The sequence below is a fragment of the Bombina bombina genome, chromosome 4, assembly GCF_027579735.1.
Source record: "Bombina bombina isolate aBomBom1 chromosome 4, aBomBom1.pri, whole genome shotgun sequence".
NCBI classification, from domain to species: domain Eukaryota; kingdom Metazoa; phylum Chordata; class Amphibia; order Anura; family Bombinatoridae; genus Bombina; species Bombina bombina.
This window is the reverse complement of record NC_069502.1, coordinates 147,129,260-147,143,928: the sequence shown is the minus strand read 5'-3', so window position 1 is coordinate 147,143,928 and position 14,669 is coordinate 147,129,260. Positions and strand designations below refer to the sequence as shown.

The 14,669-nt window shown below is 36.8% G+C and overlaps 1 protein-coding gene across 1 annotated transcript in view; it reads left to right on the top strand.

Moving 5' to 3' along the window:
- GEN1 (GEN1 Holliday junction 5' flap endonuclease) overlaps positions 1–14,669 on the top strand; it is a 240,191-nt gene that overhangs the window by 208,777 nt on the left and 16,745 nt on the right. The window contains exon 12 of the mRNA XM_053711236.1: positions 1,840–2,610. Within this exon, the coding sequence (XP_053567211.1) occupies positions 1,840–2,610 (771 nt within the window). The remainder of the gene's footprint in view (positions 1–1,839; positions 2,611–14,669) is intronic.

Sequence of the window (14,669 nt, the reverse complement as noted above, 5' to 3'; positions counted from 1 at the left end):
TCATATATAGTTGATCTGAGTTCAAAGATATCGGTTCTGTCTGTTTTATCATTTTCTTTTCTAAGAGATATAGGGTTTTCAGGTATTTCTGTTGTGTGTAACATTGTGCTGTTATTTTCCATCACTGCTGCAAGGTTTATTATAGAGATTATTTAAGGTGTATTGGTGTGTTGGGTTAATAAACTATGCGCTGTGGGGGTAAAAGCTAGGGAGTCTCGAAGAAGTAATCTCACAAACTTCAAAGTGGGGGTAAAATCTGGATTGGATGAGACTCTTAAGCGCTTGTGCTTAATTACCCAATAAGGAAAGATAGTCTTACTATGTAGTTGGATTCAATGAGATCTATTTATTTTTAGAATTATAAATACATACAATAAAATTTAAAACAATAGAAATTGATTCTTAAAACAAATCTAACTGGTTGGCCAACCATACAGTGTGAATAAAATGATATAATATGTTTTCCAATCCCTGTTACTTAGTGTGTTATACAAACATATCTGTATATTTGAATTTTTGAATTTTGGTTTAATTGCAGATATTTTTTATGGATTTGATATAGTGGACTTGTGAAGAAGTATGGTATCCACAAAGAATATTCGCAATATTAATTCTTAATTACCATATTTACCATATTCGTTTGTTTAAAGCTGAACATACATAATTAAAATAGCGTCAATGGTATCAACAATATAATTAAAATAGCGTCAATGGTATCAACAATAGTAACAAATAATAAAAGTGAAACAAAAATAAAGTGATACAGTAAAAATCGTATAAGTTATGAAAGATAAAGTCTTTCTGCCGTGATCGTTAGAGTAATTGTTAATTGCTTTTTGTTAAAAGCGCTGTTGTTAAGTCCTCCGTGGGGATAGTATGTGCGGGCGTGCTGCAACACGTTTTTATCTAATTGCTATATATATTGCGACCAGAAACAAAGTATCCCAAAAGAAACAACGGGTAAGATTTATTATACCTACACCAACTAAGGAAGTTAATGTGAAGGACAGATAACCAAAACTACTTAACAGTGACTTATAATCGCAATATATATAGCAATTAGATAAAAACGTGTTGCAGCACGCCCGCACATACTATCCCCACGGAGGACTTAACAACAGCGCTTTTAACAAAAAGCAATTAACAATTACTCTAACGATCACGGCAGAAAGACTTTATCTTTCATAACTTATACGATTTTTACTGTATCACTTTATTTTTGTTTCACTTTTATTATTTGTTACTATTGTTGATACCATTGACGCTATTTTAATTATATTGTTGATACCATTGACGCTATTTTAATTATGTATGTTCAGCTTTAAACAAACGAATATGGTAAATATGGTAATTAAGAATTAATATTGCGAATATTCTTTGTGGATACCATACTTCACAAGTCCACTATATCAAATCCATAAAAAATATCTGCAATTAAACCAAAATTCAAAAATTCAAATATACAGATATGTTTGTATAACACACTAAGTAACAGGGATTGGAAAACATATTATATCATTTTATTCACACTGTATGGTTGGCCAACCAGTTAGATTTGTTTTAAGAATCAATTTCTATTGTTTTAAATTTTATTGTATGTATTTATAATTCTAAAAATAAATAGATCTCATTGAATCCAACTACATAGTAAGACTATCTTTCCTTATTGGGTAATTAAGCACAAGCGCTTAAGAGTCTCATCCAATCCAGATTTTACCCCCACTTTGAAGTTTGTGAGATTACTTCTTCGAGACTCCCTAGCTTTTACCCCCACAGCGCATAGTTTATTAACCCAACACACCAATACACCTTAAATAATCTCTATAATAAACCTTGCAGCAGTGATGGAAAATAACAGCACAATGTTACACACAACAGAAATACCTGAAAACCCTATATCTCTTAGAAAAGAAAATGATAAAACAGACAGAACCGATATCTTTGAACTCAGATCAACTATATATGACAATATACACAACATCTTTGACAAAACAAATCATACAATACCAACTATAGTCAATAACAGCGATAAAGAAAAAATTAGAGAATTTATGAATTTATTAGAAAAAAAGCTTATTCTGGAAATTAGACACAAAACTGAGTGCATCTTTCTTAATGAGTATTTAAGCGCTAAAAGAATACCTAGGGGACTACGTATAAAAAAGGAATGCACATTCAAAACAGAATCTGAAGAATTTAAAAAGAAATGGGCTGAGATCCTAGATGAGGCATCTGCTAAACTAATGCAATTAATTAAAGAACATAGAGAAGAGATTCTAATAAAGTTAGGAAATGAAATCAATGAAATAGAGAGTAAACTCCAAATATTTAAAGATCTAGACGAATACAAAAGAAAGGAAGAACAACTTAAGAAATTAATGAGGGAAACCAAGGATGAACTGATTAAAATCAAACTAAATAAATTTGAAAGAGACAGAGAGGACTATGACACACATCTAAAAAACCCTGATTCAAATAAATACACAAGCCACAGTTGGAGAAGAGACACTATGAAAACCACAGTAGAACACAAAACTGACCTCCCATCAGGGATAAATAAACCGCCCCTTACAGAAAAACAACAATACAGATATAAGGACACTCAACATAGTGATACATCTAAAAATGAATATCCCACCAATAATAATAGCGATTACAGAGACTACAGGACACAAAACAACAGATATCAAAATTACAATGAAAGAGAGATCAACTATAAACCATATAACCACAACTCATATAACACTTTTAAAAGGAACCAAGAAACTTTCTCTACAAGAGAACAAAATTTCAGACCCGCTTGGCAAACAACAGGATACAACCATAAACAGCACAACCACCAAAATTACTACCAGAGAAATAAGAAAGAAACAGACTACTCCAGAGAAAATAGAACAGAATATTTACACCAACCTACTTATTACAGAGAACAATACAAAAACCACAATTACTACAATAGAAACCAAGAGTATACAACCAACACAACTCACAACCATGGTTGGAACAACAAAAATAAAAATAACAGGACTGAAAAAGAGAATTGGACAGTGCCCACATACAACAGATATGCCCCTTTAGAAAATGGAAATACTATCACAAAAGGTGAACACTCCGCTGTAACTACTGAACAACATTTTTTAGAGGTAGGACCACACCCAAATACCAGAAGAAAAAGAAACCATTCAGAAGAAGAGGTAACAGAGGGAGGGGAACAGAGAGGAGAAAGAGGAGAGCCCCAATACCAAAACCAACAAGCGAAAAGAATGAGATAAAGCAAAATGGCATCTTTAATCTTAGCAAAGTCACTCTAAATACATCCCAAATAGAAATCTTGAATAAAGGCCTCTCTTTTGCACCAACAAGAAAACTAAATAAATTTGAAACATATATAGACGCCAGCAAATTTATTAGGAAATTAACCCTCAAAAAATATTTCCAGAAGACCTCTCTCGAAAGAGAAATAACTAATGACATCACAAACACCCAAACAGACAACTTCATACACTCAGGGCTAAAAGAAAAATCAAACTTTTATCCTAAACATGAAAAAGGCAACTACATAGAAACCTTTGAGAAACTGATTTTAGAAGATATAAGCAACATCGCACAAAAGAAAATAAAACATAACATCACACTAAAACAAAAAAACCTTATAAAAGAACTAGAAGAAAACAACGAAATCACAATAAAGCCAGCGGATAAGGGAGGAGGGATAGTCATCTTAGATACAAACAAATACAAAGAAATGGTACATTCACTTATACAAGATGTGAACACCTACAAAAAATTACGGTGTAATCCAACCATCATTTACAAAGTATTTCTAAAACACCTTCTGGATAAAGCATCTAATATAGGTATTCTTAATGAGAAAGAACACAACTACCTTCTCCCTAACCACCCTATTATTCCAGTCATATACGTCCTTCCAAAAATCCACAAATCACTTACTAACCCACCAGGCAGACCAATTATTTCAGGGATTGACTCACTAACGTCAAATTTATCAGCCTATATCGACAAATATCTTCAAAAATACGTCATAAACTTAGACTCATATTTAAGAGACTCAACAAACCTATTAATAATGTTAGATAATTTCAAATGGACTGATGAATATATACTAGTGACATGCGATGTTCAGGCACTGTATACCTCCATTAGACACGAAGATGGCCTCCATGCCATCAATAAATATTTAAGAAATGACCCAACTATGTTAAAAGAACAACGAGAATTCATAATAGATTGTATAGAATTTATTCTAACCCATAACTTTTTTATGTACGAAAACACATACTATGAACAGATTTGCGGAACAGCTATGGGCACTAAATTTGCCCCTAGTTACGCAAATCTGTTCATGGGAATATGGGAAACACAATTCCTACAAGAGAGCCCCTTCAAAAATAATTTCATCATGTATAAAAGATTTATTGATGATCTCTTCTTTGTCTGGAAAGGCACAACACAAGATTTAAATACCTGCTTAGAACATATGAACAACAATCAACTTAATCTAAAATTCACTGCAGACTACAGTACAGAGAAAATACATTATCTAGACCTAGAAATTAGCATAGAAAATAACGAGCTTCTCACAAAAACCTATTTCAAAGAGGTCGATGCAAACAACTTCATACACGAAACAAGTGGTCACCTCAAGCGGTGGAAACAAAATATACCAAAGGGTCAGTTCCTTAGACTCAAAAGAAACTGTAAAAAAGACACAGATTTTGAAATCCAATCAAAGAGACTTAAAGAGAAATTCATAGAAAGAGGATACACAGAGGAAGAAATAGAAGTGGAAAGACTTCAAGTACAAAAAACCAACAGAAAGGACATACTCAAATATAAACCCAAAGATAAAACTAACACTATAGAAGAATCTAAAGAATGGTTCATCCCTTTCATCACAGAGTACAGTGAGGATAGAGGTGAAATAGAAAAAATTATCAAATCACACTGGAAAATACTACAACAAGATCCACACTTAGGAGAGAAATTACCACAAAACCCAAAATTCATTTACAAAAAGGCCAAAAACCTAAAAAGTTCACTAGCTCCAACCATAAAACATAACAAACCGAAAATCCAAAAAGGAGTTCAAGGTGAAACATTACAGGGATTTTATCCCTGCGGTTTCTGCAAAGCATGCAGACATGCAAAAAAAGCTAAATCATTCAAATCCAGCATCACAAACAAGGAATATAAAATAAAAGAGACTATAAGATGTACAGACACAAACATAATATATCTTATAACATGCACAAAATGTGACAAACAATATATAGGTGAAACGGAAAGGATGATAAAAGAACGAATAAGGGAACACATATTATCAATAGAAAAATCGGAACTAGAAAGAAATAAAGACCTGCCAGTTCCCAAACACTTCAGAACTTGCAATAACAGCAATCTAAAATATTTCAACTACACAGCTATACAAAAAATTAAACAAAATATAAGAGGTGGTAACCAGGCAAACAACCTACTTAAAAAAGAAGCAAAATGGATCTTCGAAATGCAAACCTTAAGACCAAAAGGTCTGAATATAGACTTCAGTCTAAACTGTTTCTTGAATACTTGAACCACAAAAAATCCTGCATGCCAACACCAAAAACCCAATCTGATAACAACACTTCATAAACAATTCAAAATTTCACCAAAAATTTAAAAAAATCGTTTTATAATACAATCCTTCAACAAAGGCTAAAAGAGAACAACCACTCCAAATTCGGAAGAGAAACCCAACAGGTTGATACACAACTAATAATAATGGATGTTCTATATCCTTGAACCAATACAATTGAAATGATGAATACCAAAAGATTAACCTGCTCTTCAACAAAAGATTATAAAAGAACAAACACTAAAAATAAATAAATTACAAAAATAGGAATAAAAATTCCAGAACCAATAATAATGCATGTTTTACCAAAAACCCAATCTGATAACAATACTTCATAAACAATTCAAAATTTCACCAAAAATTTTAAAAAATCGTTTTATGACACACTCCTTCAACAAAGGCTAAAAAAGAACAAACACTCCAAATTCGGAAGAGAAACCCAACAGGTTGATACACAACTAATAATAATGGATGTTCTATATCCTTGAACCAACACAATTGAAATGATGAATACCAAAAGATTAACCTGCTCTTCAACAAAAGATTATAAAAGAACGAACACTAAAAATAAATAAATTACAAAAATAGGAATAAAAATTCCAGAACCAATAATAATGCATCTGATAACAACACTTCATAAACAATTCAAAATTTCACCAAATTTTAAGAAATCGTTTTATGATACCCTCTTTCAACAAAGGCTAAAAGAGAACAAACACTCCAAATTCGGAAGAGAAACCCAACAGATTGATACACAACTATTAATAATGGATGTTTTATATCCTTGAACCAATACAATTGAAATGATGAATACCAAAAGATTAACCTGCTCTTCAACAAAAGATTATAAAAGAACGAACACTAAAAATAAATAAATTACAAAAATAGGAATAAAAATTCCAGAACCAATAATGCATGTTTCATATACTTGCACCAAAGCAATAATAATGGAAATAACGATTATTAATAAAAAAACTGCTTTTTAACAAACGATTACTAAAGATCAAACAAGAACACGCAAAATTGAAATTTCCCATTCCACTGTTATATTAAATTGCATCATCAAAACAAATGACTAAACCTCTAATTTACCAACCCTAGAATTGAACCAACAATAAAATATGAATTCTTGCACTAAAGGACTAAATAGAACATAATAAATATTCAAATTGGCATATACCAAAAACCTTATACTGACTCACAAACCCTGTAAGGACAGATTCTCTGACGTACAAAAAGTTATTTATGTTTTTATTATAACAATACATTCGTATTTGTGTTTACTACTGGAACAAGTTTTCATAACGTTTTATGCATTTACTTGGTCATCTGATACAAATAAGTGAAAATTCCCCCATCACCGTGATAAACTGAACCATTAATAGGTCACATGCTAAGGAATGACCAATCAAAAGCACCGACACAACAACCAATAGGATCACCAGATTGTAAAGATACAACTACCTAGGGGATCCAATAGAATCAAATCACAGAATACAAAAACCCACTGTTTACAACTGCAAGGATATGCTTGATAAAGGCTGTATTAATCAGCTGAAACGCGTTGCCTACTCCTTGCTACACTGAACATTTTCATAGTCCACTTTCGAAGTGGACCGCCAAGACTACATCAAACCACGGACCAACAAATACGCTTGAAAGATATTCTGAAGCGTTCAAGAACAACCTTCAAAGCACCTAGTCCTCCTTTCAAAGGACCGCCAAGAACAACTGAAATACCTTACCTAATAATTGGGCCTAAAGAAACCTGTGGACACCTGCAGATCGGATACTCTGAACCAGGCAAAAAGCCCAGCCATCTGACAAAAGGATTAACGGTTAAAGCACACTACCACAATACCCCAGCATCTACTTCTTCAAGTGTGTGTAATCGCAGAGACAAACCAACTCGACATACTGAAACCACTACAACACCGGCAGCGGCTATCCCGGCTTCCGATCCACATTCATCACAGTAAAGATTGAATTGGGTACAAAAAGAAACTAGACCAGAAACAAAGTATCCCAAAAGAAACAACGGGTAAGATTTATTATACCTACACCAACTAAGGAAGTTAATGTGAAGGACAGATAACCAAAACTACTTAACAGTGACTTATAATCGCAATATATATAGCAATTAGATAAAAACGTGTTGCAGCACGCCCGCACATACTATCCCCACGGAGGACTTAACAACAGCGCTTTTAACAAAAAGCAATTAACAATTACTCTAACGATCACGGCAGAAAGACTTTATCTTTCATAACTTATACGATTTTTACTGTATCACTTTATTTTTGTTTCACTTTTATTATTTGTTACTATTGTTGATACCATTGACGCTATTTTAATTATATTGTTGATACCATTGACGCTATTTTAATTATGTATGTTCAGCTTTAAACAAACGAATATGGTAAATATGGTAATTAAGAATTAATATTGCGAATATTCTTTGTGGATACCATACTTCTTCACAAGTCCACTATATCAAATCCATAAAAAATATCTGCAATTAAACCAAAATTCAAAAATTCAAATATACAGATATGTTTGTATAACACACTAAGTAACAGGGATTGGAAAACATATTATATCATTTTATTCACACTGTATGGTTGGCCAACCAGTTAGATTTGTTTTAAGAATCAATTTCTATTGTTTTAAATTTTATTGTATGTATTTATAATTCTAAAAATAAATAGATCTCATTGAATCCAACTACATAGTAAGACTATCTTTCCTTATTGGGTAATTAAGCACAAGCGCTTAAGAGTCTCATCCAATCCAGATCTAACGATGAGAATCAGAGTATGCCACATCTTTCTCCCCAAGCATCACAGTCCCTAACGCCTACCCAGGCACAGTCCAGTACCTCTGCAGTTTCACCTGCATTTACTCTAAAGGACATAGCAACTGTTATGTCCTCTAATCTTTCTGAAGCGCTGTCTTCCTTTCCTGTACATTAAGGCAAACGCAGGAGGAAGACGACCTTGTGGCTAATACGACTTCAGATGCTTTAATTGCGAGGTCAGAAATGCCTTTACAGGGATCAGAATTGGAGCCCCTATCTGAAGGTGAGCTTTCTGAATCAGATAGCGCCCTGCTACCGACCTATTCAGAAGTAATGTCTTTCCAGTTTAAACTGGAACACCTCCGCCTGTTATTGAAGGAGGTTTTGGTGACTCTGGACGACTGCGATTCAATCATGGTCCCTCCAGAAAAATTGAGTAAGTTGGACAGATATCTAGAAGTCCCTTCTTATTCAGATGTTTTTCCAGTTCCCAAAAGAACTTCGGAAATTATTGCTAAGGAATGGCAGAGACCGGGTATACCATTTTCTCCTCCCGTTTTCAGGAAGATGTATCCCATAGCGGATTCTATCAGGAACTCTTGGCAGACGGTACCTAAGGTGGAAGGTGCTATTTCCACTTTGTCTAAACGAACTACTATCCCTTTTGAGGATAGTTGTGCTTTTAAGAACCCTATGGATAAGAAATTAGAGGTTCTTCTTAAGAAACTTTGTTCATCAAGGGTTACTTTTACAACCTGCAGCCTGCATCGTCACGGTTACCACGGCGGCTGCTTATTGGTTTGATGCTCTGGAGGAATCTCTTAAAACTAAGACTCCTTTGGAAGAGATACAGGACAGAATTAAAGCCCTTAAACTGGCTAATTCTTTTGTGACAGACGCTTCACTGCAAATTACTAAGTTGGCGGCTAAGAGCTCAGGGTTTTCAATCTTAGCACGTAGGGCCTTATGGCTGAAGTCCTGGTCTGCCGATGTGTCATCCAAAACTAAGCTTTTGGCTATCCCTTACAAGGGTAAGACCTTGTTTGGCCCTGACTTGAAAGAATTTATTTCTGATATTATGGGTGGTAAGGGTCACCTCCTCCCTCAGGATAAGAAATCCAAACAGAGGGGTCGACAGAGTAATTTTCGTTCCTTTTGAAATTTCAAGGGAACTTCCCCTTCCACTAAGCAGGAGGGGGCTATGCTCAACCCAAGTCCATGTGGCGACCCAACCAGGCTTGGAACAAGGGCAAACAACCCCAAAAAAACGTTGCGGCCACCAAGACAGCTTGAAGGGGAGGCCCCCGATCCGGGACCGGATCTAGTGGGGGAAGACTATAATTTTTCGTCCATGCTTGTATGGGAGACGTTCAAGATCCTTGGGCAGTAGATATAGTATCTCAGGCATACAAACTGGAATTCAGAAATTCTTCCCCCAGAGGAAGATTCCATCTTTCTCGATTGTCTGTAGACCAGATAAAGAGAGAGGCGTTCTTGCGCTGTGTAGGAGACCTATCCTCCATGGGAGTAATTTGTCCCGTTTCAATTCAGGGACAGGGGTTTTACTCAAATATGTTTGTAGTTCCCAAAAAAGTGGGAACTTTCAGACCTATCTTAGATCTCAAGAGTCTAAACAAGTGTCTCAGAGTTCCATCTTTCAAGATGGAAACTATTCGTACCATTCTTCCATTGATCCAGGAGGGTCAATTTATGACTACCGTGGATCTCATGGATGCATATCTTCATGTTCCTATCCACAGAGATAATCACAAGTTCCTGAGGTTTGCCTTTCTGGACAAACATTTTCAGTTTGTGGCTCTTCCTTTCGGTCTAGCCACGGCACCCATAATTTTCACAAAGGTTCTGAGGTCGCTGCTAGCGGTTCTGAGACCACGGTGCATTGCAGTGGCGCCTTATCTGGACGATATTCTGATCCAGGCATCATCTTATCAGCTCACAAAGTCTCATACCGACATTGTTCTGTCCTTCCTGAGGACTCATGGGTGGAAGGTAAATCTGGAGAAGAGTTCTCCAGTTCCACAGACAAGGGTTCCTTTCTTGGGAACTCTAATCGGCTCTCTCTCCATGAAAATATTTTTGACAGAGGTCAGAAAATTAAAGATTCTGAACACATGCCGAGCACTTCAGACCAATCCTCGGCTGTCAGTGGCTAAGTGCATGGAGGTAATTGGGTTGATGGTAGAGGCAATGGACATCATTCCATTTGCTCAGTTTCATCTCAAACCTCTGCAACTGAACATGCTCAGACAGTGGAATGGAGATTATACAAATTTGTCTCCTCAAATACATCTGGATCAGGAGACAAGGGACTCCCTTCTGTGGTGGTTGTCGCTGGATCATCTATCCCAGGGGATGTGCTTTCGCAGACCCTCATGGGTGATAGTGACAACGGATGCCAGCCTGTTAGGATGGGCTGCAGTCTTCAATTCCCTAAGGGCTCAGGGGGTCTGGATTCAGGCGGAGTCTCTCCTTCCCATCAATATTCTAGAATTGAGAGCAATATACAATGCGCTTCAGGCTTGGCCTCAGTTGGCTTCGGCCCAATTCATCAGATTCCAGTCGGACAACATAACGATGGTGACCTACATCAATCATCAGGGGCAAACAAGAAGTTCCTTAGCAATGACAGAAGTAACCAGGATAATACAGTGGGCGGAGTCTCACTCTTGCCAACTGTCCGCAATCTACATCCCAGGGGTGGAAAACTGGGAAGCAGATTTTCTGAGCAGACAGACATTTCATCCGGGAGAGTGGGAACTCCATCTGGAGGTATTTGCCGACCTGATTCTCAGATGGGGCAGGCCGGAGTTGGATCTCATGGCATCTCTTCAGAATGCCAAGCTTCCGAGATACGGGTCCAGGGATCCCCAGGCCGAGCAGATAGATGCCTTGGCAGTGCCTTGGTCCTTCAGCCTAGCTTATACGTTCCCTCCATTTGCTCTCCTTCCCCGGGTGATTGCTCGAGTCACACAGGAGAGGGCATCTGTGATGCTCATCGCCGCTGCGTGGCCTCGCAGGACTTGGTATGCCGATCTGGTAGACATGTCATCCCAGCCTCCGTGGAAGCTTCCATTGAGAAAAGACCTTCTCATTCAGAGACCCTTTCATCATCGAAATCTAGTTTCTCTGCAGCTAACTGCTTGGAGATTGAACTCTTAATTGAACTTTTTCTGATTCGGTCATAGATACTTTGATTCAGGCACGTAAGCCTATTACTAGGAAAATGTACCATAAGATATGGCGTAATGGAGTAGGGTTAGGATTCCTAGGATTTTGTCTTTTCTCCAAGAGGGATTGGAGAAATGGTTGTCAGCTAGTTTCTTAAAGGGACAGATTTCTGCTTTATCTGTTTTGTTGCAAAAGCGTCTGGCAGACGTTCCAGAAGGCTCTGACTAGAATCAGGCCTGTGTTTAGACCAATTGCTCCTCCTTGAAGTTTGAATTTAGTTCTTAAGGTTCTTCAAGGGGTTCCGTTTGAACCTATGCATTCCATAGATATTAAATTATTATCTTGGAAAGTTTTATTTTTGGTTGCTATTTCTTCTGCTTGCAGAGTTTCTGAGCTTTCGGCATTACAATGTGATTCTCCTTATCTTATTTTTCATTCGGATAAGGTAGTGTTATGTACCAAACCTGGTTTTCTTCCTAAGGTTGTTTCAAATAAAAATATTAATCAGGAAATTGTTCCTTCCTTGTGTCCTAATCCTTCTAAGAAGGAGCGACTGTTACATAATTTGGACGTGGTCCGTGCCTTGAAGTTTTACTTACAGGCAACTAAGGATTTTCGTCAATCTTCTTCCCTGTTTGTTGTGTGTTCTGGGAAGCGTAGGGTTCAGAAAGCTGCAGCTACCTCTTTCTTTTTGGCTGAAGAGTATCATCCGTTTTGCGTATGAGACTGCTGGACAGCAGCCTCCTGATCGAATTACGGCTTATTCCACTAGGGCTGTGGCTTCCTCATGGGCATTCAAAAATAATGGTTCTGTTGAACAGATTTGCAAAGCTGCAACTTGGTCTTCTCTTAACACTTTTTCAAAATTTTACCAATTTGATACTTTTGCCTTGTCTGAGGCTGTTTTTGGGAGAAAAGTTCTTCAAGCAGTGGTGCCTTCCGTTTAGGTTCCCTGTCTTGTCCCTCCCTTTCATCCGTGTCCTATAGCTTTGGTATTGTATCCCATAAGTAAAGATGAAAGCCGTGGACTCATTATATCTTGTAAAAGAAAAAGGAAATTTATGCATACCTGATAAATTTTTCTTTTACGATACGATGAGTCCACGGCCCACCCTGTTTTTGTATGACAGGTCTTTTATTTTGTTAAACTTCAGTCACCTCTGCACCTTGGCTTTTCATTTCTCTTCCTTTCACAGGGTGGGCCGTGGACTCATCATATCGTAAAAGAAACAAATTTATCAGGTAAGCATACATTTCCTTTTTCTTTCTAATGACACGTTGAGTCCATGAAATCATCTTAATTACTGTTAGGAATATCACTCCTGGCCAGCAGGAGGAGACAAAGAGCACCACAGCAGAGCTGTTAAGTATCACTTCCCTTCCCATAAATCCCAGTCATTCTCTTTGCCTCTAGTTCAAGAAGGTGGTGAAGTAACTAGGTGTCCTGATTAATATTCTTTTATCAATACTTTTTTATTTTGAAGTCTGCACAAGATTGCTCTGATCTTCCATCACAATTGGATCTAGCTGTACTCCACGTTAGTCTCTTCAGCAGGACTGTGGTAGCTTTAAATCAGTTAGGAATATGTAAAGTGTGCTTTGCTGCATTTTCCTAACATGTTACTACCCTAGTATAGAAAGCCTGAGTAAGTTTACTCTGTCTTTCTTTTTACACAGGTCTCTGTGAGGAGTGGCATTCTCTCATACTTTGTAAGTCGTCTGACTGCCGGACGACTAGAATGCAGGTAAGTTTGTTTTTCTGGGGCTAGAAGGCTGGCACTAAATGGGTTAAGACGCTCTGCTTTTTAATGGGACAAAATCCTTTATGGATGGTTGAGGCAGTTGGCAGGCATTTTATTGCATGTGTTGGAGACTTAGGGGTTAACCGCCTTCATAGCAAGGAAGGGGTTAACTTTCTTTGGGACTCAGATCATATATCTGATATATATTTGGGAGATTTTTTATTATGTACAGGATTAAAATATGTGGCACTAACGTTATGTAAGCTTAGCAGCCCCGTTGAGTGCATGAGTGTTTAAGACTGAAATGTTTGGAGAGCGCAAATGGCGCACTTCTAAGGGGCTGGGTTCATGAGCACACATTTGTATCCTCCTTCTGCACTCTTAGAAATGCTTAACAGAGCGTTAAGGAGTGGAAACTGCTCGACTATGCCAGTGTAGATTGACAGGGAAGTGATAATTAAGAAACTTCTCTGGAAAGGAATAGTCGGAATGAGGGAGATGGATCCAGCTTCCATTTCGTGCCGATTTTGGCCAACGACTCCTTCAAATTTTCAGAACGGCACCATGTTTTTAAAGGCGTCTGTGTAGTAATTGTTCCCCGCATCGTTTCTCCGGCATGGAGTTATTGATTAGTTCCGTATCCTTGATTAAGGCTCTGTCGGATGTTGTATATATCGCACTGTGAATATAGCCATAGGGGTTGTTCTTTTTGCCTTAGCGGCATTGAGAATTGTTGCTAGAGATATACAAGATATGTTTATACCAGTGATAATGTCTCTATTTTATCAAATGAAGGTTCTAGTTGAAGAGCCTAATATCCAAGAGCCTAATTTCTTACACTGGGATTTATTTTCTGATCAGTGCTCTATTGATAAGATAAAATTCTTGCTGGATGAGAAACATTTTATTTCTCCTATTCTCTGTGTATTTTTATCTCTGTATTTCTGTTCATATTTATATTATTTTGAAATTTTGTAGAATAATATAGATGTTAATATAGATTATTTTATATACTTTAAATTTATTAAAATAGAATTCGCCGGCTTTTTTTCTGAGGGTGAAATCCCAGAATTGGACATTGTAATTCCTGCATCCGATACTGAAGTTTTATCCTTCAGATGTATGCTTATTCGCTTCGTGTAATTTTTTAAGGGGTTTTGGCTACTTGGACGACATTGATTACCTTGTCATTGTTAACCTTTGGAAGTTTTGTAAACTTTATTTTTTTTCTCTGATGTTTCTTCTATGAAGACGTGTTCTTGACGTGCCTTGGATATTTTCACAGGAATAGGGGAAGCTAGAGATATCT